A 23,306-nucleotide genomic window follows, 5' to 3' on the forward strand; every position below is an offset into this window, starting at 1 on the left:
TAATTTAACCAAATTTACAACTTTTAATTGTTCATTTGCATTTTCTTTCGATTCTAATACTGGATTCCTGCTCATACAATCTGCTTCGAAATTCTTCTTTTCTGGAGTATGTTTTATTTTATATTTTGTAGAATTTTTTTCCACATTATTTTTATTTTCATTCTTCAAGCACTGTTTCTGTGTAATTTGTAAATCTTCATTTTTATTATTAATCTTATCATCCTCCTTTGTTTTAAACCAGCACGTTGCTTCAGAGTGATATCGAGTTCCCTTATTTAAATTTTCACAAATCTTACATGGACTTTTATCTTTAATTTTATCACTAGTTCTTAGATTTCCACGTCTTCTTTGTTCATCTTCTAATCGTTTTCTTTGATCATCTTCTAATTTTTCTCTCTCACTCCGAACATATTGTAGTAATTGTTTTAATACATCTAATGTTTCATAATCCATTTCCAATTAACAAAATTGTCGTTTTATAACGTGGTAATATTTTCCTTTTGAAAATTAAGTGTAAATAATATGTAAAGTGGGTGTATAATAATAAAATAAACAATGTGTTGCTTTGTAATTAAAGTTTATTCTTAATTTATCTTTATAATAATTTTTATATCTATCTATCTATCTATCTATCTTATTCTGACAGTTAATAATATTATCGGAAGTCTTTTGTTTTATTCTGAGCGACGCATGCGGCATCTGGTGGTAGAACTGTTTTATGTAGGTACTTTTTGTAAGTACTTAATAAAATGTATAGGTAGGTACCTAGGTATTTTATTACATATATATATATATGTATATTGTTAAATTTTAATCAAACATCCCGTGATGCCTTTGCTAAGGTAAACACTGACAAAACAACAGACGAATCGGGTTAATCTTCAGTGGGTCAGAGTTGTTCAATTGTCGTCATTATTACAACTCAAGTAGCTATATTTGTGACGACCTGAATACATAATATTTATGAATAAAGGTATTTTATTTAAATTTTAATTTATCCATTGTAAATAATACTGACCATTGACCGCCCTTATAAGAATCCATAATTATGATACAACAATGAATTATCCAACGTACTTAATGTTGACCTCTTTCCGGTGTTCAACGTACATATTTTATTCAAATCATAAACATCAGGTAAATATGTAGTTAAAATCCTTAGTTTCATACATATTCTAAAATAACTTGTATTATACTCTTATAATATAATATTTCATAAAAATTCGCGGCGTACCTGCAATACTACAGAATAAATTACAAACAACAAGATTAAAATTACTTCCTTAGTACACAAAACAAAAAATATTCTTGATTAAATATTAACGCTTTTCATAAAATGTTAATTTAAATAAAGATCTCTGGTTAATGCAATTGTTGTTTGAAATAAAATAGTACACGACCTCTAAATTATTACAAAAAATATAGTTTTTATCTTTGTTGAAATGCATACGTATGTTGTAAAATATTTTAAAATTCTTTTCATATTTTACTTAGCTATCGTAAAAAAAATATTTATTATCATAAAAATAATGTTATAAGTTACGTAAACATTATGTTTGCGTAACTTATAAGATTTTTATTTTTATTATTACATTTTATGTATTTATATACGAGTATATATATATATATATATATATATATATATATATATATATATATATATATATATATATATAATTTTTTTTCCAAAGAAATTTTTAAATTAAATTTTAAATTAAACAAAAACACGCTATTTATAGCGTGTTTTGGTTGTGTTTTATTTATTTGTTTTGTTATTTCTGGGACTACTCAAATGGCCCAAATACCAATCTCATTACCAAATATAATGTTAGTCATCAGTTTTTTTTAACATGTACAAAATAAAAGAAATTTTTCGTTATTTGGCATATTATTTTAAAAAATTTGAAGTTTTTGACACTAGTAACTGTGAATTTCATGGGAGTATATAATTTCTTGAATAAATATACCTCCTTTGACCTTCCAAAGGTGACGTGTTGTGAAACTGAACCGGTCCGGTGTAACTAGTAGCTCTCCTGCTCATACAGAAGTCACACGTTATGTAGGTATATACCATATATGTAGGAGCTCAATACGAACTTATATTCTTGTTTTTACTGTTTACTGATTACTCTCTCAATCTATCTATCTATTGTGACTGAGAATGGTCTACACTACTAGACCCAGTCTCCTCGCGTTTGTAAGTGATCTTCCTCCATTTGTGATAAGATAATGATGTGTTAGCTTTCAATATTAAAAGAAATCACGGTTTTTTTTAAGTTCTAAAATAATTTATTTGCCACTTTGCCAAGGTTTATCTTTTTATTTAAAAACAGGAATTCAAATAAACCTCAATATTTTTCTGTATATTTCAGTAATAAGCCTTCTGTCTCTGGTAGCACTTGAGCCAAGCATCTAGGCCGAAGTCAACAGCATTTAACATCTTACCCCGGACTACCTGAACGGATTCACCATTAGGTGCGAATAAGAAAAGTGTAACGTAATATATCTCTAATATACAATATGTAAATGCGTTCTCTTTCTCCGTGTCTAATTTTAATGGGATTCGGATTCAGTTCGCCTTGACGGGACTTGTAAAATGAGTACATAACATTTGTAAGGCTCGCCTCACAATGGCCGGAAGTATAATCGTCACGGGTTGTGTACCAAACAGCGACACTTTTAGGAATATAATAACATTTGCGTGATCCGTTACAAATATGCTTCAACGTGTGGAATTGCGGAACCTACATTGGAAAACTAGAACTATTTTTTTGTAATATCAGGTTGATGTCGGTCAATGTGCATAATTTTGTACGGCGGCTGTTGCCACATAAAAGTGCGAGTGAACTGGTTTTTGGTTGCATAACCTCATGATTCACATTGCGAGTTGAACCATTCACAAACTGGAGGTGAACTCTCCTGTCCAACTGATAAATAATATAATTTTATGACGCACAATGGTTCTATATACTTTTTCCTTGTATTTTAAATAAAATTAATATGTTTTTAAATACATAAGTATGTGTTTCTTTTTGAAATTTTGGATTCTAATTTTTAAATAGACATTAAAAATCCATGGGGATTGAATTTGAGTTGTACCAAAAAAACTTGATGTTCGTCAAATCAGTATGTTTATTTTAAAATATTATAAAAATGACACAAGGTAAATGAAAGTAGCTGTAACTTTATATTTACCGAGTTCGACGAGTTGTTCGAAAGTTTATTCACGTAATTGAAAATAATACATTATAATGTTCGATTAGTCGCGTGCATGCAATTTTTTTCATAGTAAAAGAAAATTTCTTCAGTCGTAAACATCTCGGCATCGTCCTGCGGCCCAGCGGCTGCCTGGCGGGCAAGGGGGGTCGGGCGCATACTGCGGCAGCCGGATCACTCTGTGGGCGCCCCACCAGCCCCCGCGGCCCCCCAAGGTGGGCTCTCGGACGCGAGGGCTCGGCCCCTTGTCTTCCTCTCCCTCCGAGGGGGCCCCCATCGCGACCCCCACCACCAAGCAGCACAGAGCCAGCCTGAACAGCATCCTGCAGACGTCTGATCTCGATACGAGGACTCGCCGCCTTCTGCGAGACAACTAATACTACTGAACTTCGTCTCCAGAGATCCGGTTTAAATACCACTCGCGTGTATTCTGACATTATACTTCTGGTTACCTTTTAAGGGGACTGTTCGCCGTATACGAGTACCTACATTAATCATGATGCTAACATGCGTGCTTCGTAAAATCTGAATTATTGCTGACTCGATATTATCTTTCGATCATTTTACAAGCGCGTATTTTGTTGCATCCAACTCACGCCACACGTATTAATGGTGTTCTAATTTACGATCCCATCCAAAGTACTACATTTTGACTAAAGACACTTAATAAATCGAGTGTTTCGTTTGATATTGAATGCCTGATTATGCGTCAGGGTACAGGGTATAAGTGAGACAATGCAATAAAAAATAAAAACAAATACTGCTAAATTTACTCACCCCCTTAAATATTGTCGGTAGACGAAATGGATCGACAGTATTCTCGGAATGGTGGATCACCATCAGCTGCAAGAATAATGATTCACCGACACTTTTCTATTCTCCATGCACAATACACTGCGCACTGGGACCGATCTCGAGAGAGTCACGAATCATTCCGATCCACGTAAAGACCCTAAGCACACAAAAATTTCGTTTCGTTTTCCGAATATGACTACAGAGCCCTCGATGTTTAATTTTTGGATAAGGATTTTTTCGTTCATAAAAAACGTGTGCATGATACAGAGTTTTTGAATAAGTTTCAATTGAATTGATTCAAATTAAAACATACTCTTCGCTCTATTCCTCTTTTCCATTAAATATATACATATAAGCAAAGGAAGACCGAAGAAAATTTGGCATGATCAAGCATTTCAAATACTTGAAAGTGGTCGCGTCAGAAATCAAAAGTAACAAATTAATGGGTTTGTATGAGGAGATATAAAAATAAGTCAAAATATGATTTTACTTTAATTTCAAATACTTTATGTATGTTTTTCTTTATGTATGTTTAGATGTCAAAATGTAAAAATAACTCCCTGTGGAAAAGTGGAAAAGCCCTGATTTGTTTCTGAAATGTGAGAAACATTAGTTTTAAGTAAATAATATAACAGTAAATAATACATTTTTGTTAACCCTCCCTTCCAGGTGTTGTGTACCTTGTACACATTGCTTCTAATAACCACAATATCTCAATAAATATAATAAATACCACGCTAAGATTTTAAGTATTCATCCACATCATATTTATGCATTGATTTAAAAAATAATATTTATAATAATAAGAATTTATCGGGTACATCGGAGGTATTTTGTGAATATCAGAAACAAATTCGCGTATAAACAGCGCGTGAAGAGTGTGTGGGAACCGCGACACTATATTCGCATCTCACTCTTGCATACTTGCACTGTGCAAGCGTGAGAAGCTCAAAGCATAATGTTCTCTGGCTAGGTAGCAGGTTAGCGGCAGTAGCTCTTGAGATTTTGACAAGAGTGGACCTATGCTTGTTTCGTGAACGTTGCGAGATGGTTTTTAATGTTTTCAGCAAATAAATCTATATTATTATAATTTTTCACTTAATTTATAATTAATTAAGGGGAATAACTATGAATGTCCGTATTTTTCCGATTTAGAAACGCTAACTTTTCATTGTGTAATGACTACCCTGTTGGGTAGCGGGACGCGCGTTTTATTTTAGCACCGGAAGGGAACGGTTAAACACGACTACCGTTGGACGTACATAACCAAAATAAACAGCAAATATACAGTTTCGAATAGATTAATTGAAACTAAACTTTTTTTTTGTATTTTCTACACTCTGTAAAAAATGTTTTGAGGGTGTTCCTCTTATTATGGACCAGGGCTGCTTCTTTCAGTGACTGAGATTATGAATACCGAGAAGTATCACCCAATTCTACTGGAAAAGATACAACCAGAGATACAAAAACTAAGGTGAAATGGTAATGGAATAATTCAGCAGGATCCCTCTGCCACAAATCCAAAAAAATGTTGAAATTTTTCACACAAAAACAATGAACTGCGTTGGACTGGTCAAGAGTTTTGCCAGACATAAACCTATTTGAAAATCTATTGGCAATCTGTAAGAATCGGTTCTCCAAAATTGATTGCACTATGGTGGAGAAGCTCATTTTGTCCAAAATTCAGGTATGGTTTCGAGACGAAAAAATGGCATCCACGTGCCAAAACCTTATATAATAAATGACAAGATGAGTTATATCTTTGATTGAGCTAAATTGAGATCATTTAAAATATTCATTTGTGATACAACTAATAAACAAAAGATTTTACTAAACTTTACAACAAAATACATCATAAAAAGTTTTGTTTGAAATAATCTTTTCGGTACTGTACATTTTTGATGGCATGATCAAGTATTCTAAATACTTGAGTGGGAATAATTGGTGTGTATAAATGAAGAGATTTTGCAGGACTTTTGCCTGCCCCTGCGAGAAAGTGGAGCGATGGTTAGTTAGTTGGTTAAACATATATTGCTGTTTATCGTGATTTTATATAACCATCCTGTTTACATCACGCTGATTACATCATAATCTTAGCTTATCCCGGGGTCTTTTTTGCTTTAAAGTATTTTTATTGACAATACATTTCTAGCATTTCTGTGTAACGATAACTGATTATATTTTTATATTATACATAATACGCATGTTTTTAAACACTTATTTACTATGTTTATTTAATTATGTGTTTGTTTGCGCACTCAAAGAGCGTTCCTAAAACTGAGATAAAAGAATCCTGATTACAATAATCGGATATACTGACACTGGGCGTTGGTGTCACAATATACGCGGATGATAATAAAACACATCCAAATGTTCGCAATTCCGAGGAAATCTCGTTCCAGCTCGTGTGGATGCGCGATATTGATGTACGTGTGTAGGTATGTACTGTACAATATTATTATGTACAGTTTCAACGTTTCTATAGCCGCAGTCATACAACGTTCAATAGCTCAATAACAGTGCGAACGATAATGGCGATTTGTCAGTCATTAGCGACGTTTTACTTGGTGTTGTTCGGCATGGGTCTGGTGGCTTCTCGCGCATCCAAGAAGTCGAATGACGAGGTGATTCCCGTCATCGGGACGCGCCACTTCATCAACGCTCCCACGTTCGAGACCACGGAGCTGCCGTGTCCGGCGGGGCACCGCCGGGTGGGCAGCTCGTGTCGCGAGCCCTTCTCCGGCTCCAAGTCCTCCTTCCGCTCCTCCTGGCGCGACACGAGGGCCTCCGGGGGGCGCTGCCCCGGCGGACTGCAGCGGGATCGGAGGACCGGCTTGTGCAGAACGACCTGAGGCGTCTTCTAACAGTAGACATTCTCTGCCGAGTCCAAAGTACAACAATCTTCGCACATTTTGTGAACTGTTTCCTACGCATTAGTGCATTCATTAGCGTTCTATTCTAGTCTAGATGCTTGATGTTCAGACTCGAAAAATTGGGAAATACGTATACTTAGTGAAAATTGTAGGGTGCTTTGCTTCACAGGACATCTGGATTAGGAGCTACAATAATTACTATGCTCTGTGTATAAACTCTATCCATTGTACGTATGTTTATCTTTAAAAGTGTAATAAAAATTACATATTCATATTTTTATGAGCAAGGAAGAGTAAAATATACAAAAATGGAATGACGTTTATAGCAGTAAATATTTAGATTTTTTTAAGAAAAATTAAAATAGTGTTAAAAATTAAAATAGTGTTTGAGAAAAATTATATAATTTAATAAATGACTATATCTTAAATCACGTGTGCTTTCTTTACATTAAATCAATAAACATTCAGCATTTACAATAGTTAGAGTTTATCGAGTAATATAATGGTATGTACAATATACATTAAGTATTTTAATTAGTTATATTGTACCAACAATCCTTTTTTCATGATAAGTGTATCTATATAATTTGTTTTCACAATAGTGTGTTAATGAGAATATCAATATATTTTATATACGTTATTTCCTGGTTTTATAATAACGTAATAAATTGAATACCTAATTAATAATTTGTATATCGAGTTATTTTTTTATAATTTGTATTTTCCATATCATACCAGTTATCCTTCGCAGTCTCGCCAGGTTTCGAGTTTGAGATTGACTCAAATTATAATATTTTCGTGGTTATCATTTTTATTTTGTTACTAATCAGTTTACCATAACCTGAAAAAAAATAGCACAGCGTCGATCCAATGATGGTTGCTGAAGCGAAGCGATCATAATATTTCTACAAATATTGATTTATTTCCCGAATTTTGTAAACTAAGCGTGTCATTATTATAAAGATAATACACGGTATAGAAGAAGGTAGAGTTCCACCCATACATGCAGTACATAGATGTTTCTTTACATTTTTCCACAATCATCAACCTTTACCTATTTCTTTTATCCGCCCAGTTTTGAAATATGTAATATATGTATCGAGAGGTTTAGTAATTAAGCTTTAGCGTGCTAATCCTTGGGGTAGAAGCTGCTGTTAGAATCGAATCCGAGACTTTTTTTCAAACGGATAGCAAAAACGACTCTATGAATACTGTTCGTGATATCCAAAATAGGTTATTACCTATAATTATAAGCAGTGTTAAGGTTGTCTCAATATTTCTAATGAACCCAGAAACAATAAACATGGTACATATGTAACATAAACATGTTGTCATCCTTTGTAGGATGACAAAGGATGACAACATGTTTATGTTACATATGTACCATGTTTATTGTTTCTGGGTTCATTAGAAATATTGAGACAACCTTAACACTGCTTATAATTTGACAAGGTAATTTATTTACAACATTTTGAGTGTGTCCAAATACTTGTTCGCAAAATCTGGATTATCTCCAATTACAGGAGTTATTTTCACATTATTTTTTGACATCTCATCAAAGATGAAGAAGAATATGGAAGTCTTACATTTTTTATCAGACTTAACACTATTGAGTTTTTATGGGCAATTTGTTTTCAATCTTTTTAAAGACAATTTTTATTGTTTTTATTACATACATATGTATATATATATAATATTTCAATTTCATACAATTTTTCAAAAGCCTTAAAGCGGCTCGTTATTAAAAATAGAAATGAAGTTATGGTAGAATTGGGTCGAACACTATAACTCTGAGTCGAGAGTTCGCGGCACTAGCCACTAGCCACGTGACCGCAATCTAATTTATTCTCTCTAGTGAAATACCTACATTTTTGATCAGCACCCTTTGAAGCAGGCCTGGCCAAACCAAGTTGTACCCCGGGCCGCAGACATATGTACATATACATACGGACATTACAATTTTTTGTAACAACGTATTTAATACCTATTTATTTTTTTCCAGTATTATAGATAATTTAAATGCAGAGGTACCTAATCATAAAGTACAATCAGGGTAGTAAAATAGGGTAAAAAAAACTTGACTACAACCAGATGTGAGAAGAAAACACACATATAACCAACGAAAAATGTATTTGTAGAGTAATAAACATTTTGAAAAATTTCAACAATTAAAATCATCTATTCGGATACATAAATCAAACAATATTACTAATTTTATTTTAAATAAAACCAATTTATTAATGGCCACTCATTGCGAGATTTGAGTTTCTTTTCGCTTACTCAATTTTTCTAAATCTATTTCACTAGTTGAATAGAGATGATTTTTAGAGATTGCCTTAAGTTGGCGATGCTGAAGAGCGTTCAAACAGATATAGTTCAATGTTTTTATAACAACATGCACGACTTGTTCATAGATAATACTTAAGCGCATAAATTTTGTTGATATATCAAACAGTACATCACATATAATTCACTGATTTACAAAATATATTCGTCATACACGACCGCGGGCCGCACGTAAGGGCGCCACGGGCCGCGGGTTTGCCACCCTTGCTTTAAACAGTCACCGCACGCATGCTACCTATAAATTATAATTTTATTTATTTTTAGTGCAGCTGTTAACTAATAATATGAATAAAGCCCGCAACCCATTTTTAAATCACTACTTATTTTAAATAAATTTTAATGTTAAGAGTTAATACCACGAAGAAATTGTATCTTGAAACGTGTTGAAAATTTTAAATTGGAGTGCATTTTAGTGAATCATCGACTTAAAGGCGCTGTATAAAGAATTTGAGTGTAATTCTAATTATAGTTCTCGATAATCAATAGACTAGATAGTAATAAACTACTACACTTAATAACAAGTTTCGCAACGCTGAACTAGGGTTGGGAATAGGAAAAGGTAAATATATTTTTAAAATTATGCAATTGCAGCAAAAATAATGGCGAAACATTTAACACCCAAAAATACCCTCCAATTCAATATTGTATACGCATATTAGTATGATGTGTGTGCACATATTTCTAGGTATACCTACCTATTTATAACGACAAATTCAAATATAATAATTACCAATATTACCGTAATTAACATGTAGAAAATTTGTTTTATAACCACTTCCGTTTCCTATGGTTATTTTTTTTAATTTAATCTTACGATATGACCATAACGTGATGTAATAATTGGGAAGTACTAAAATTCGGACAATGTTTACAGCTAGACGCGTGATCTCCCCCCTACCACCCACTACCCGCTACCCACTACCCACTACCCACCGCCCACTACCCACTACCCGCGTCCCAGTACCCAGTACCCAGTACCCACCACCCACTACCACTACCCAATACCCACTACCCACTACCCACTACTTTCGGAACTCAGTCAGCAGGGCTTATCCTTAAGGTCTCAATGGTCGAGACCACTACGACCCTCGTGTTTTAACTTCTTCTGACCTGATTATCTTACACATTTTATATGTGTTCATTGTGTCACTATATTTACCTTAGAGGCTTACACACTATACCTAAACTATAGAATGGATAAATGTATTTTGCAAATTGCAAATAATTGATGTTTGTTTTTTTTACCAACTTATTTTCTATTAATTGTGTCGGTTTTATAGCCGTTTTTCTATTATAATAGTACTAACGGCTACCGTGCTCGAAGTTTAAAATTTAGGTATCAAAGTGGGGTCAATATTCGATATTTTGTTTTGTTCTCTATAATGATAAATATTGTAAAATGAAAAAAAGGCATTTACTGAATCTAAACACCTTGCTATTATATTAATGCATTATAATATTTTTATTTCGATAAATATTTAAATTCATTTTTCATTCATTCATTCATTCATGAATAAAAAATGAAAAATATTTAAATTAGTTAATTTAATTTAAAAAATATTTTTTTAAATTAGATTCCAATATTATTTCCAATAATTTGCAAGCATGGATGTGGTGAAACAATAATAATAGCGATAATTTATCGATATTATAATAATGGTTGCAGGATTTCCTGGATAATTGCAAAAAGCCACAGTCGTACAAATAACCGAGAGTTCTACATCAAAACTATTGCGCTCCTTGTGGTGAATGTTACAACATTTACAATGTCGAAAATTACTTTCTTATTGGTGTTACTTGTATTGGTACGTGTCAGTACGTCAATGGCAGCTCCTTGCGAATCTGAAAAAACGAACGATAACAAGTCGATCGTTCCCGCAATAGCCAATCGGAACTTCATCGATTTTCCAGAGTTTGAGGAGCCCTTGTGTCCGGAAGGTTTTCGATGGGCTAAAGACAAATGCCGACCCACCGTCACCACTCCCTTCCCGAGGAGAACTTCTACCAGGAACAAGCCGTGTCCTAGGGGAATGAGAAGAGTCAGAGGAAGCTCTTTGTGCAGACGAGTTTCAACTTACGAGTGACAGTATTTTTTGTGTCAAAATATTTCCTACAGAATTAAATCATAATTTTATATTTCTTCACGTAGCCCGGTGGGTCCTCGGGCGTCGGTGGTCACCACAACAGTACACTTCTATCTGGAACACCTCCTGCAATCCTCTGACTCCGGTCCAGTCGAGTACCTCGCCCCTGAGTATCAGCTGAAGCACTCTGGTAATCTTCCCATCTTGTAGCGAGTGACCATGACACGCAACTACATTGAACCGTGTTCGGTCATTTTTTACTGGAGCGAGTTTACTGGAGCGTCAGAAATAGTTTCATTTCAGTCTATGGAATTCTAAACATTATCCACATTTTGAAAGACACGAGACAATTTTGTGCTGTCATAATATTAACCACATTTTAAAACCTACTTAATTCGTATTAACAAATTGTGTGTATCTAATAACTAGAGTGATCAAAATATTATCAAAACAAAAACATTTTTTTAATTAATCTCATCGAGTATAATAATATTATTATAGTATAAGTGATTTTTTTCTAATAGTTAAGCATAACAATTTGCTTAACTTGCTACCTATAATGTGTATTTAATATTGTCAGTAAAAAAATTGCGTAAATTCATTTATTTAATTATTTGAACATAAAATGAGAAAAATATAAATCGTTGACAGAATGACAGAATATTTGTGTGTATTAATATACGGGATAAGTTTGTTTTGGTTTATATGTAGGTACATATTTGTGGTCAGCGTATACTAGAAATAAAAATAAAAATAAATATTTATTTTTTTAATAAACATAGAGACGTAAAATTTAAAAACATATCTGATTAGTTGGTTACTAGAAACAACGTTATTCAAACACTTGAAATTTGACGATAACTCTTGAATGCACATGAAATGGAAATGTCCACGTCGGCGTCAGCACTGTATCGGCACAGTGCTAGCGCCGCGAGGAGACGAGCGCCATCGGGAGCTTGCCTCCTGAAACAAACAAAAAAGTGTATAAAAAAAATATATTGTATAAATATATATATATATATATATATATATATATGTATATATATATATATATATATATATATATATATATATATATATATATATATATATATATATATATATATATATATATATATATATATATATATATATATATATATATATATATATATATATATATATATATATATATATATATATATATATATATATATATATGTATATACATTTATATATATATAAAGCTATTCGGGAAATAAAAACTGGCTTTAACCGCCCTACACATATGAACGTACGTGATACGCGCCGTTTTTCTTCACCATTCCGTGCTAACCCGTATGACCTACGCGCACGAGAAAGGATATCTGTTCCAAAAATATTTAATGTGCACCGAATACTCTGACAAATTTTTGTCAGATTTCATAACGTTGTGATTTTTTTGCTTGTTTATAAAAAAATATTCCTTAAAATAACTCGAAGGTAGGGTGGTTAAAACCTTTATTCGACGTATTTATTATTTACATTTCTAATGGACTCTTTCATTCAATATAGCAATTATTGCTGCGATATACATGTTGTTTAAAATAAAGACATTAATAATAATAACATGGAAGATGTCAAAACGAAGTAACATTAGTATGGCTTTACGTTTTTCATCCGGAAAAGCGTCCTTTGCGATCCAAGTAGACCAGTCTGTAGTTAGCTCTGGGTCCTGCCATGATCCTGTATCTGCGGTGTGGTGTGGCCGGGGGGCCGTGCGGCCGGGGGCGCCAGCGCGGGGGGCGCGCGCCCCGCCGAAGCACGCCGCGCCGCCAGCCCACGCCGCGCAGCGCGCCCTCCCAGCGCCGGCCCGCCAGCACGGCCCCCCGCGCCGGCTCCGAGCACCACAACACCATCAATGCGGCGAACAAGAGCACCGCCATTATGAAATGTTTCTTCATCTGGACACTGTGTAACTATTCAAATTCGACGATTCCCAAATTTTACAACCCGTCATATCTGAGGACTAATACCGACTCGTACGACAGAGGATCGTATCACCGAATTTATGGTATCGCAATTATTTTTTAAAATCCTAAAATAAACCTTACATAATATTTAGGTCAGTTAATCATCGATGACAGGTTTTGCGGGTGGCCATATATTTTATGTATAACTTATATCAGTGCTCTGCAACCTTTTCTCACCTGCGACACACTAAAATTATTTCTAGTATTCCTCGGCACACCAAAAGCTAAAGAGTATAATTGTAAGTTTAATTGTAGTAATTATTATCCGCCTCCGTAGTGTAATGGTCAGCACGCTCAGCTACCGTTCTGGAAGTCCCGGGTTCGATTTCCAGTGGGGGGTCATATAAATATAAATATTTTTTTCAGTCTAATATTTATTCAACACTACCCTGGCCTGGTACCCGAAGCGGAGGGCTAATCACCTTTCCTTCATGTGTTAACCATCAAGATAACACTGCGTTTATATGATGGAGTGTCCTATGCACCATTGGGGTGCGGATAAGGGTTGAGAGACAGAGAATTATACATTATGAAAATGTTTGAAATGTCATATACATTGAATTTGATCGCAGCACCCCTTTTTCCGGCTCACGGCACACCGGTTGCGGAGCAATGTAAGAGTTATGTGTATCCGGGAGTATTATGATGCAGTAGTAAGTACGTGGAATTCGATTCTACGAAATGAATGGTGCGTGCAAAAATACGAGTATGTAGGAACACTCGTAAATATTATATTTCCAATCAACTTGCACATGTCACGACTATACCCCAATCTTCAATCGCGAAAGTCCGTAGAGTGCGTATGCGTAGTGCGTAGGTAGTCGGGTATCTAAATTATGTGTATCTTTATACGCTATGCACTGTGGGTACGCGCTACCCGCTACCCGCGCAACTTTCTATGACATGCGCCAATTGAGGTTTACTTGATAAAACCTAATTATTTACAGATCAACATTCTTTCATTTTATAATTAAGTTATTTTCGTCTTACACTGTTTAAACTTAATATCGACTATTTCTCGGCAGTATATTAATATGCCAATTTGCGGCGAATTGTCATAAGGCGTACAATAATATGTACATTCTAAATAACTATTTAAACATCGGTCAGCCATTGTGATACTTTGTCATGTTCATTTTAATAAAAATTGTTTACTTAAGCATGTGTTACTACGAGACTGGGCGTGCAGTTCTAGTCATAAAAAGATACGCACATTGCCTATCTTAAGTGTCTAAAAATGGACTTTGGAACCTGCATAAAATTATAATTTTGATTTACCATATTCAATTGTCTTCTGCATCAACGAAAAAATCTCAAGAGCTACATTTAATTAAAAGAAATTTTTATCCATAGGATACGACTATTTTTTCCTATGACCGAAAAATTGAAAAAGTGTAATTCCATAAAAATAAGTAAAAACAATAAAATTATTGATATGTAAATATTAAATAGTAAACCTACTATAAAAAAAACTGAAAAATAAAAATTGAAATTAAAAAATAATAATAAATTATCGCTTAAAATACTCGTATACATAGTTGATAAAAAAAAAAAACAGCCCAACCATATTTAAAAAAAAACATATTTCAGACATTTTGTTTTCCGGCAATTCAATCTTATGAATATTTAGTTAATAGAAAAATCCTTTATTTCCATTTAAACAACTACCTACATATATGGTAATAATATATGCAAGCTTTAAAATGTTATAGAATAACTAAAAATGTTATTTTGGATATTACAGTATTCTCTATTCATGCAAATAATTGTTTATAATAGGAATTGAGGAAAAATAAAACCATTGTATTTAAACTTTGTATTATTTATTTACTGTAAAAATAATAAATAAAATAAACAGATGAATAGTTTAATGTTATTGAGATTAAAATTATTTATGCCCTAGCTTTAAAATTTAGAATGTATTTGTGTATATTTTGTTTTAAAAACTAATAATAATTATTATTATATCTTTATTGCAGATAGAGACAGTAAAAACAATATTTTTACTTTCTCTATCCGCAATAACGCTAAATCAAATAAATAATTTGTATGATCGAGATTCAAATTCACAAAGATTTTTTCAGTACGTACTGAAACTATAACATATTTAATTTTTAATGAAAAAAATTTTTTTTCACAAATTTTATTAATACGTATAAATAAAGAGAAAGTTCGTTATAAAGGCTCTTGTTGAATGATTCTCTTGTCACAGTAGATACTCGCGGGAGAAGTGGTCCTATCGAGCGAAGGAGTTGTACCCCATATTATTACGAGCCAGTACCCAGTACCGTGGACCGGAGTCTTCCTCGCGGATGCTCTGAACTGGAAAGAAGAACTCCACAACTCCGCAGCTAATCATCAAGTACGTTCTCTCCATCCACCCGCCCTGGAGGTACAGAGCATAGTGCACGGCGCAAGACCAGCATACATACAATATATGGTACCGAGGAAAGTACATACCATTGCTCTACAAAGTGCAATCGCTCTTTACAAATTCCTTTCATCGAAAATAATGATATCCGAGAACGTCCGGTTGCCATTTGGTTCAAATCTGAGTGGGTTTTATAAAATATCCGGCCAATTATCGGACTTCTTAAAGCAATTCTAGTTAAGTACTAGAAATTTTAGTCAGTAGTAAGTAATGATAGAAGTTAAGTGCCTACTTATACTATTGTTAGGCAGGTGATCAGCTTTATAATTAATTTTACTGCGAGTTAATTCGAGAAAATTTAAGGTGCATCTTTATATTAATGAAATATACATACGTATATACTTATTGTATAATTTCATTTCATATTTATGAATTTGCATACAAACATTAAAGAATATAAATATGCGATAGCACCTACTGATATGCAGAAAAGTAATTTGATTGACTAGTGTTGTGTCTCTCGATTTTTGTTAAGGCTTCAAATAAAATCCTTGTTTTTCTATAACCTTATTTTCAAATTCAAATCAGGAAATCGCATACCGAACTTTAAAATGATACGTATTAAAATGAATAATTTTTATTCGCCATTATAATACCTTTTTTTTTTTAAAGATGTTATTCATTATATTATTTACTATTCTTTCATCTCTAGAGTTGAAAGAATAGTATTATATGTACCATATACTTTAATGTTTTAATTATTTAAAGAAAAATATTATTATTACGATAAATACGCGGATAGCGGCACTCAAAAGGTTAAGTACATTACTGGTTTATGGGATAAAAATGGAGGAGGAATAGAAGGTATGAAAAGGAGAATACTAGCAATGACTAGAGTGTGTTTGGAATTCCTTCAGGTGCAGATGAGGGGGTTTGAAGAATATATATATATATATATATATATATATATATATATATATATATATATATATATATATATATATATATATATATATATATATATATATATATATATATATATATACAAAAAATCTCAATATTGTACTATTTTTAGCCTCCCTGTTATTTATTATTTTATTTGTCATAAAATATATTGCTTTACCGTGGGAGATACGTATGCACATGATATGTGTTATATATTACATATACTCCCAGAACTTGGAAGACGCTAAAGATTATGTAGTAACACCGTAATGACGTATCAAATATTATTATTAATATTGTTTATTATTTTCATGAGCTATAAACTGTTAGAAGCTGTAACGTCAGATAGCTACCATTACAATGTCTGTGGTCTTACTGTGGTCATACTAAGGAGTAGTTAAGGCACTACAGTATATGTAGTATTAATCTATACAGATGTCGATAGCAATAATAGGCCTAGAGTCGTCTAATCCGATAATCCACTTACAACGTAAATAATTGTAAGCTGTACTCAACGCCTTTCCCCATCAGTCGTGAGGGTAAATAAATGGTGCCGAATTATTTACCTCCTTCTCCCCCCGTCCCGCGGTATGCCTCCACATAGTGGACGGGGGGTCCCTCCCCGAGATGGCCGCGGTCTTAAACTATAACAATTAGTATTTATTACCTAATCCCTTTTACGTAAGTATTACGAATAAATAGATAACCACTTATTCCTAATTCCGACCATCAAACCAAATTCTATTATTCCACTTTATTAAGAATATACCTCTGAAACACTAAATATTCACGTAAAACTTATCGTAACTTACGATTCGTAATATTATCCACGTAAAATAAATAGTTGTACGTACGATATGCATGCAATTTTTAGTTAATCGCAATGTAATATGACTTATTAATTTGTCGGGTTGTGGTCCCGTGGTTAGTGTCGCGGACTCTTAAGTCAGAGTTTCTCGGTTCGAACCCACTCTACCACAATTTGATTCCTATTTCTTATAATGAGCCGCTTAGGCTCGCAGAAATAATATGAAATCGAAATATTTGCGTAAATAATAAAAACACAAATATTTCTATTTTTTTTAATCTACGAATAATTTACAATTATGATATTTAAAAAAATGTTTTTAAAATACTTGTTTTATTTTTTGGTGAATGTCTCACTAGGCAAAATCCGAGACGAGACGTTCATTTACATTATAAAAATATTGTTTTGAAATTACAAATATTGCAAAATAAAATAACGTTATGACAAACTATAATTACAGCTTGGCACAGTGAACAATTGACAACAATAACAATATGATTAGCTGACTATTTGAGTCGGGTGACCGACTTTAGGCAGCTCTGGTGTTCCATATCAAGAACCACTTTTTAACAAACAAAAAATTTGTCTGTGTTTTTTTTTATATTTCTTTTTATTTTATGTGGCGCAACATTGTATAGTTTGGTGCCAAGTATATGTGGCTTCTCTGACCAAATACGGTCAACATTTTTGGTACATTGCATATTATTTCATTGGCGGAGCGTGTGTTCATCTACAAAAAAAATCACTCACAAATTTATATTATGCATATGCATGCACGAAAAGTATTTTTGCATAGAGTTGTTTTTTACACCCATTTGACTAAAAATCGCCTCCGTGGGTATTCTCATTGGAATCAGAAATGTCTTAATTACACTTTTTATTTAACTTTTTTTTTCAATCCAAAAACCTTATTTTAGAAAAAAAAACAATTACGTTAAATGGTACCTGAGTTTAAAGAAAATTAAGTTGCGATTTATCGTATATTGGGCCTTAAACCTGTCGACAACCCTCAAATTCCAAATTCTCTTTTATTGTCTTTTTTTTTAAATTTTCGTCTCTGTTGAGTTACATTTTAATGAAATCAATTAAATACGACACAGACATAATTTTTCTTAAAGTGGAGAAAAATCATGTCCTTGCCTTTAAATTGGGTACTTCCGAAGCAAGTCCAGCGGAGTGTATACTCACAGCCCACAGGCGCACAGGCTACCAATCTATTGATTGTTGAAGGTTTAACAGCTTGACGTGGTTGATGTTTTATTTCCCATCACTGGAGGAAGTATGGCGGATGGTGGTAGGCGGCAGTATGTATAGTAAGTAGGTACCGGTACGACCACCCTCTAACTCAAGTAACTTTTATATTCGATCCGACAGAATTTTACGACTATTACGAGTCTTTCAAGGTGAAACGACTCACCAATGTGTACTAATTTCATATATACCAACCTATGTACTGTTGTAATACACGTATACATATTTACGTATCTACTTTTAAATTTACTTAATTACTCTTGTAATATATCATGTATCCATTCCCCAATAACACCTTTAACTTGTAGATACAAGTACATTATTTGATATCTGTATCTACCCTAGGTATTTTTTGTCGAATCAGAGCCGTCCCTAAGGATGTGCTACAAGCACGACCGCACAGGACCTTTGAATAAGATTTCTGCCAAGCCGCGCCTCCAGAATATAAGTAGACGATTTTAAAGGTTTTTAGAAATATTTTAATAACCCTTAAAAAATCGTCCCCGGTCTCTCAATAGTTCTTTCACCTTACCTTTCTTTCGCTAGGGAGGGCTCTGCTCGGAAATCCATCTGTGGAACATTTATTTCATTTATTTAACCTCTTAAAAAATCTAATAACTTATTAAGTAAAGTCTTCTAATTATCATTGAAATGGGCTTATTTGTTATTTGGAAATGAAAACACTTATTTTTTACTACTCGAGCTATATTTATTTTAACGACTAGTTTCGGAAGGTAAAGATGCCTCCATCATCGGGTCTAAATATAAACTTTAAGTTTATATTTAGACTCAATGATGGAAGCATCTGTAGCTTCTAAACTAGTCGTTAAAATACATATAACTCGAGTGGTAAAAACAATTATTTTCATTTAAAATTTCATCATGTCTAACCACAAAGTGAATGCCGAAACAATAAATAAAATATACTTTTTTGTTGTCTTCTACATTTAAATTATGTGCATGTCATGGGTATGTTACATATATTACGTAACGTGTGTAAGGAAATTTAATATTATGTTTCTGTATATACACAATACCCCCTATTAAGTGTTTATAACCTTAGCTGTCTGTGTAAAGCTTGAGAACGTCACATTATATTATTTATAACGTTATTACTTATATCTTATAAATACACTGTTTTTAAAATCAATTTAAAAGTAACAACTCTAATCAAAACTCCCCCCACGCGTGCTCACAATGTCACATGTGGTCGTATCTTCGTTTCCTTCGAGACACTGCCAAAGGGAGGGGAAGGCGATCCCCGATTGTCCCCGGAGGCAGCAGTGTTAAGGAATGCATTTAAATGGGAATTTAACCACTGCGCCATCGTTGCCCGAGTGCTTCTATCATCTATCTGATGTCTTCTCCTTAATCTGAACACTTCGCCCTAAGGAACTCTCTCTTGACGCAAACATGAAACCGGAACCGGAACAACGTAATGTGTTTTTACTTGTCGTGGATAGATAGCTCCTTATTATTTTTTTAAGGCTTTAAAAATACGTCTACCATGATTTTTAATATAACTACTTTTAACAAAAATTAATTTTTAACCCTTTTTCATCCGGTGTTGTTTTAAAACAACAGGAAGAACACAAACTTTGAAAATTATTTGCAAAGTAAGCACTAATATTATTTAGATACGGTTATTTTAAACTGATCTAGTGAATCTGCTCTGCCAACGTATATTTTTTTTTTACTAAGTTGGACCTACTGCAACTTACTTTATACCGTAAACAAAAAGCCTTGTTTGGCATTTTCGAAGTTTCGTCATTTGAGGTGGCTGATTCTACAAAATAACAATGTATTTATAATTATTTCATTTCAATTTTTTATACGTATGTATAGATAAATGTGCATACTTTCATATTATAAAAAATCTGTGATGGTCAATGACCAGTGAATCATATATAGACATGGTGTGTCCCGCCGTAGTAAAAGGCATTGCAATCAGCAAAGTGAAAGATACAAGTCTCCTGTGGTGTTCCGAGCAAAGATTGCTCGAGTATTAATGGCCGAATGCAACACAAATGAGCGTCGTAGAGGTCGATCCTCGGAAGAGGCCAGCACTTGAGCTGGCAGGGTCCGACAGTATATATTTTTTATTGTACTTCTTACATTATTAGGGTGAGAATTTATAAAACCTGCTTATGACCGATTATGACATACGGCACTGAAACAAGAGCCGACACCGCGAGAACGAAAAGCCTTAGAACATCCGAAATGAAGACTCTACGACCCATGGCAGGCCCAACACTTCGCGACAGAGTAAGAAACTCAGAAATAAGATAAATCTGCCATGTTGAAGATGTTGTGCGATGGGGAAGAGAAAGAAGACGTTTCTGGAGAAATCATGTTGGAAGAGCGAGTTCGGATCGAGTGGTGAGGATAGCAGTGGACAACAGCGTGAGAGGTAGCAGACCCCCAGGAAGACCACCTAAACGATGGAGAGATAGCTGGTCTTCCACCTCCCAGGAGCGAACCGGAGAGTGACAGGACATAGTCCTATATAAAGAACAAGAAGAAGAAGAAGTAGACTTACATAATATATAAATATAAAATATGTTTTATAAGCAACAAAAATATTTCATTTATCTCCATACTACTAATTTTGTTCCCTCTCAGAGCCAGTGTTGTTTTAAAACAACGTTAAACAACTTCTAAACTATATGAAGAAGAAAAAATTTTAAAATTTCAAATATTATCAGTACACACTTTCAAGTGTCAAATATTTTTTTATATCAATCGTAATTAATTCGGAAGAGAAAGGGTTAAATGGATAACGGGTAAACCCTCTATATTAGAGGCTTATCTGCAGGTAGAATGGTGAGTATAGATAAATCATAAACACCCAGACCAATCGAAAATAAACTTAATTGGCGGAAATCGATCTCGCAACGACAGTTTTATAGTCAAGAGTTTACTGAACTACGCCATGGCTCCCTACTTTATACATATCCATATTATATTAAAATCATTATCGTACAATTAATGTCACAATAGTTAGAAACACACGGGACATATTATTTTATTTATATTAATATGTAATAAATCACAAACTCTCACAAGTGATTTTTTCAAGTAGAGCCTGTTATTTGTATAAAGATTATTGATTATTGTTTTATAACCCTATTTAAATATCTAAAAAATAATTTATGAAGCAAACATGTCCAAGGTATTGCATCTATATATGAGGATAGCAATGCGTGCATCATAGTATGTGGCTCCTTCTTATCTGAGTTGAGCATTTCCAATTTACAAGTAACCAAATAACATACCAATAGTTAATAGAAAAAACTTCATACTTCATTTTTTTTTAAATTATTAAACAAATAAACACGTGCATTAAAAAATTCTAACATGGTTTGCTCTCAAAAATTCAAGTAACTTGAGAGTGAAACATTTCCATCTCACGTATTATTTGTAAGGACCTACGCCACTCTACAGAATCAACTGTCATGAAGAAGGTAAGTACCTCATTATTATTTTAGTTACCTTTTTTCAGTAACTTGCAACACTTTTTAATTAAATTTTGACAAATGAATTTGACAGCGACGCTTTCACCGGTTTTTACCGCGTGACCTTAACTCGGCATGCGTTTTTCTAGTTTTAGTTCTAGTTTCACTTTTGCACTGTCCTCGGCGACTATTAGAGAGTTTTCAAACAAATACTCAACTATCGAAATGTCTTTAGAAAAATCCAAACAAATTGCTGCACATAAAGCAGTAAACGAATACGTAAAGAACAACTTTGTTGTTGGAATCGGTAGCGGGTCCACAGTCGTTTACGCCGTTGAAAAGTTAGGAGAGCGTGTAAAAAATGAAAACTTAAATCTAGTGTGTATTCCATCTTCATTTCAAGCTCGGCAGCTTATACTTAAACACAAATTGACTCTCGGAGACCTGGAGACTAACCCCAATATAGACGTCGCTATCGACGGAGCCGACGAAGTGGATTCTAACCTCACACTCATCAAGGGCGGGGGAGGTTGCCTACTGCAAGAGAAAATTGTGGTGTCTTGTGCCAAGACCTTTATCGTTATAGCCGACTACACTAAAGATTCTAGACGTTTAGGTGACCAGTATAAAAAAGGCATTCCTATTGAAGTAATTCCTATGGCGTATGTGCCCATCCGGGAAAAAGTAGCGAAAGAATTTGGCGGTGAAGTTGTTCTTCGACCCGCCATCGCAAAAGCCGGACCCTGCGTTACTGATAATGGAAATTTTATCCTGGATTGGAAATTTGTTAATCAGGATCTGGACTGGGAAGCTGTTAATCGAGCCATTAAAATGATTCCCGGAGTTGTTGAAACAGGATTATTCGTCTCTATGGCAACTAAAGCATACTTCGGTTTGGCTGATGGATCCGTAGTTGAAAGAGAATAAAACAATGTTATACTCGAGACATTTTGCATATCTTTTATATTATTCTCTTACCTTTCATTTCAACTTGAAACTTTATTTTTCTACATTTTTTTGTTTTATAAAATAGATATATCTTTTGCTATGTGAAAATGTATTTATTTAACATGGCCCCTACAATTCAAGTAAACCTTTTTTTCTATGTATTTTGGACTTTTCTTATGCTCATCATTATAGAAAAATTTACTGCATCGGAGGGCTTATGTAA

The 23,306-nt window shown here is 33.6% G+C and overlaps 1 protein-coding gene and 1 long non-coding RNA gene across 2 annotated transcripts; one reads left to right on the forward strand and one right to left on the reverse strand.

Annotated features, from left to right (window-relative positions):
* Positions 1-10,869: 10,869 nt before the first annotated feature.
* LOC148301462 (uncharacterized) lies at positions 10,870-15,139 on the reverse strand. Its single transcript, XR_015838786.1, has 2 exons — positions 12,944-15,139; positions 10,870-12,277 (listed from the first exon to the last, which is right to left on the reverse strand). It is a non-coding gene; the product is annotated as an uncharacterized LOC148301462 (long non-coding RNA).
* Positions 15,140-22,242: 7,103 nt separating this feature from the next.
* On the forward strand, positions 22,243-23,191 carry Rpi (Ribose-5-phosphate isomerase). Its single transcript, XM_088273215.1, has one exon. The coding sequence runs from the start codon at positions 22,271-22,273 to the stop codon at positions 23,060-23,062; it is 792 nt and encodes a 263-aa protein (XP_088129341.1). The 5' UTR covers positions 22,243-22,270; the 3' UTR covers positions 23,063-23,191.
* The last annotated feature ends 115 nt before the right edge of the window (positions 23,192-23,306 follow it).

Source organism: Brachycentrus maculatus, unplaced genomic scaffold, assembly GCF_059751285.1.
Source record: "Brachycentrus maculatus isolate JH-2025_06_01 unplaced genomic scaffold, ASM5975128v1 h1tg000560l, whole genome shotgun sequence".
In the NCBI taxonomy this organism is placed as follows: domain Eukaryota; kingdom Metazoa; phylum Arthropoda; class Insecta; order Trichoptera; family Brachycentridae; genus Brachycentrus; species Brachycentrus maculatus.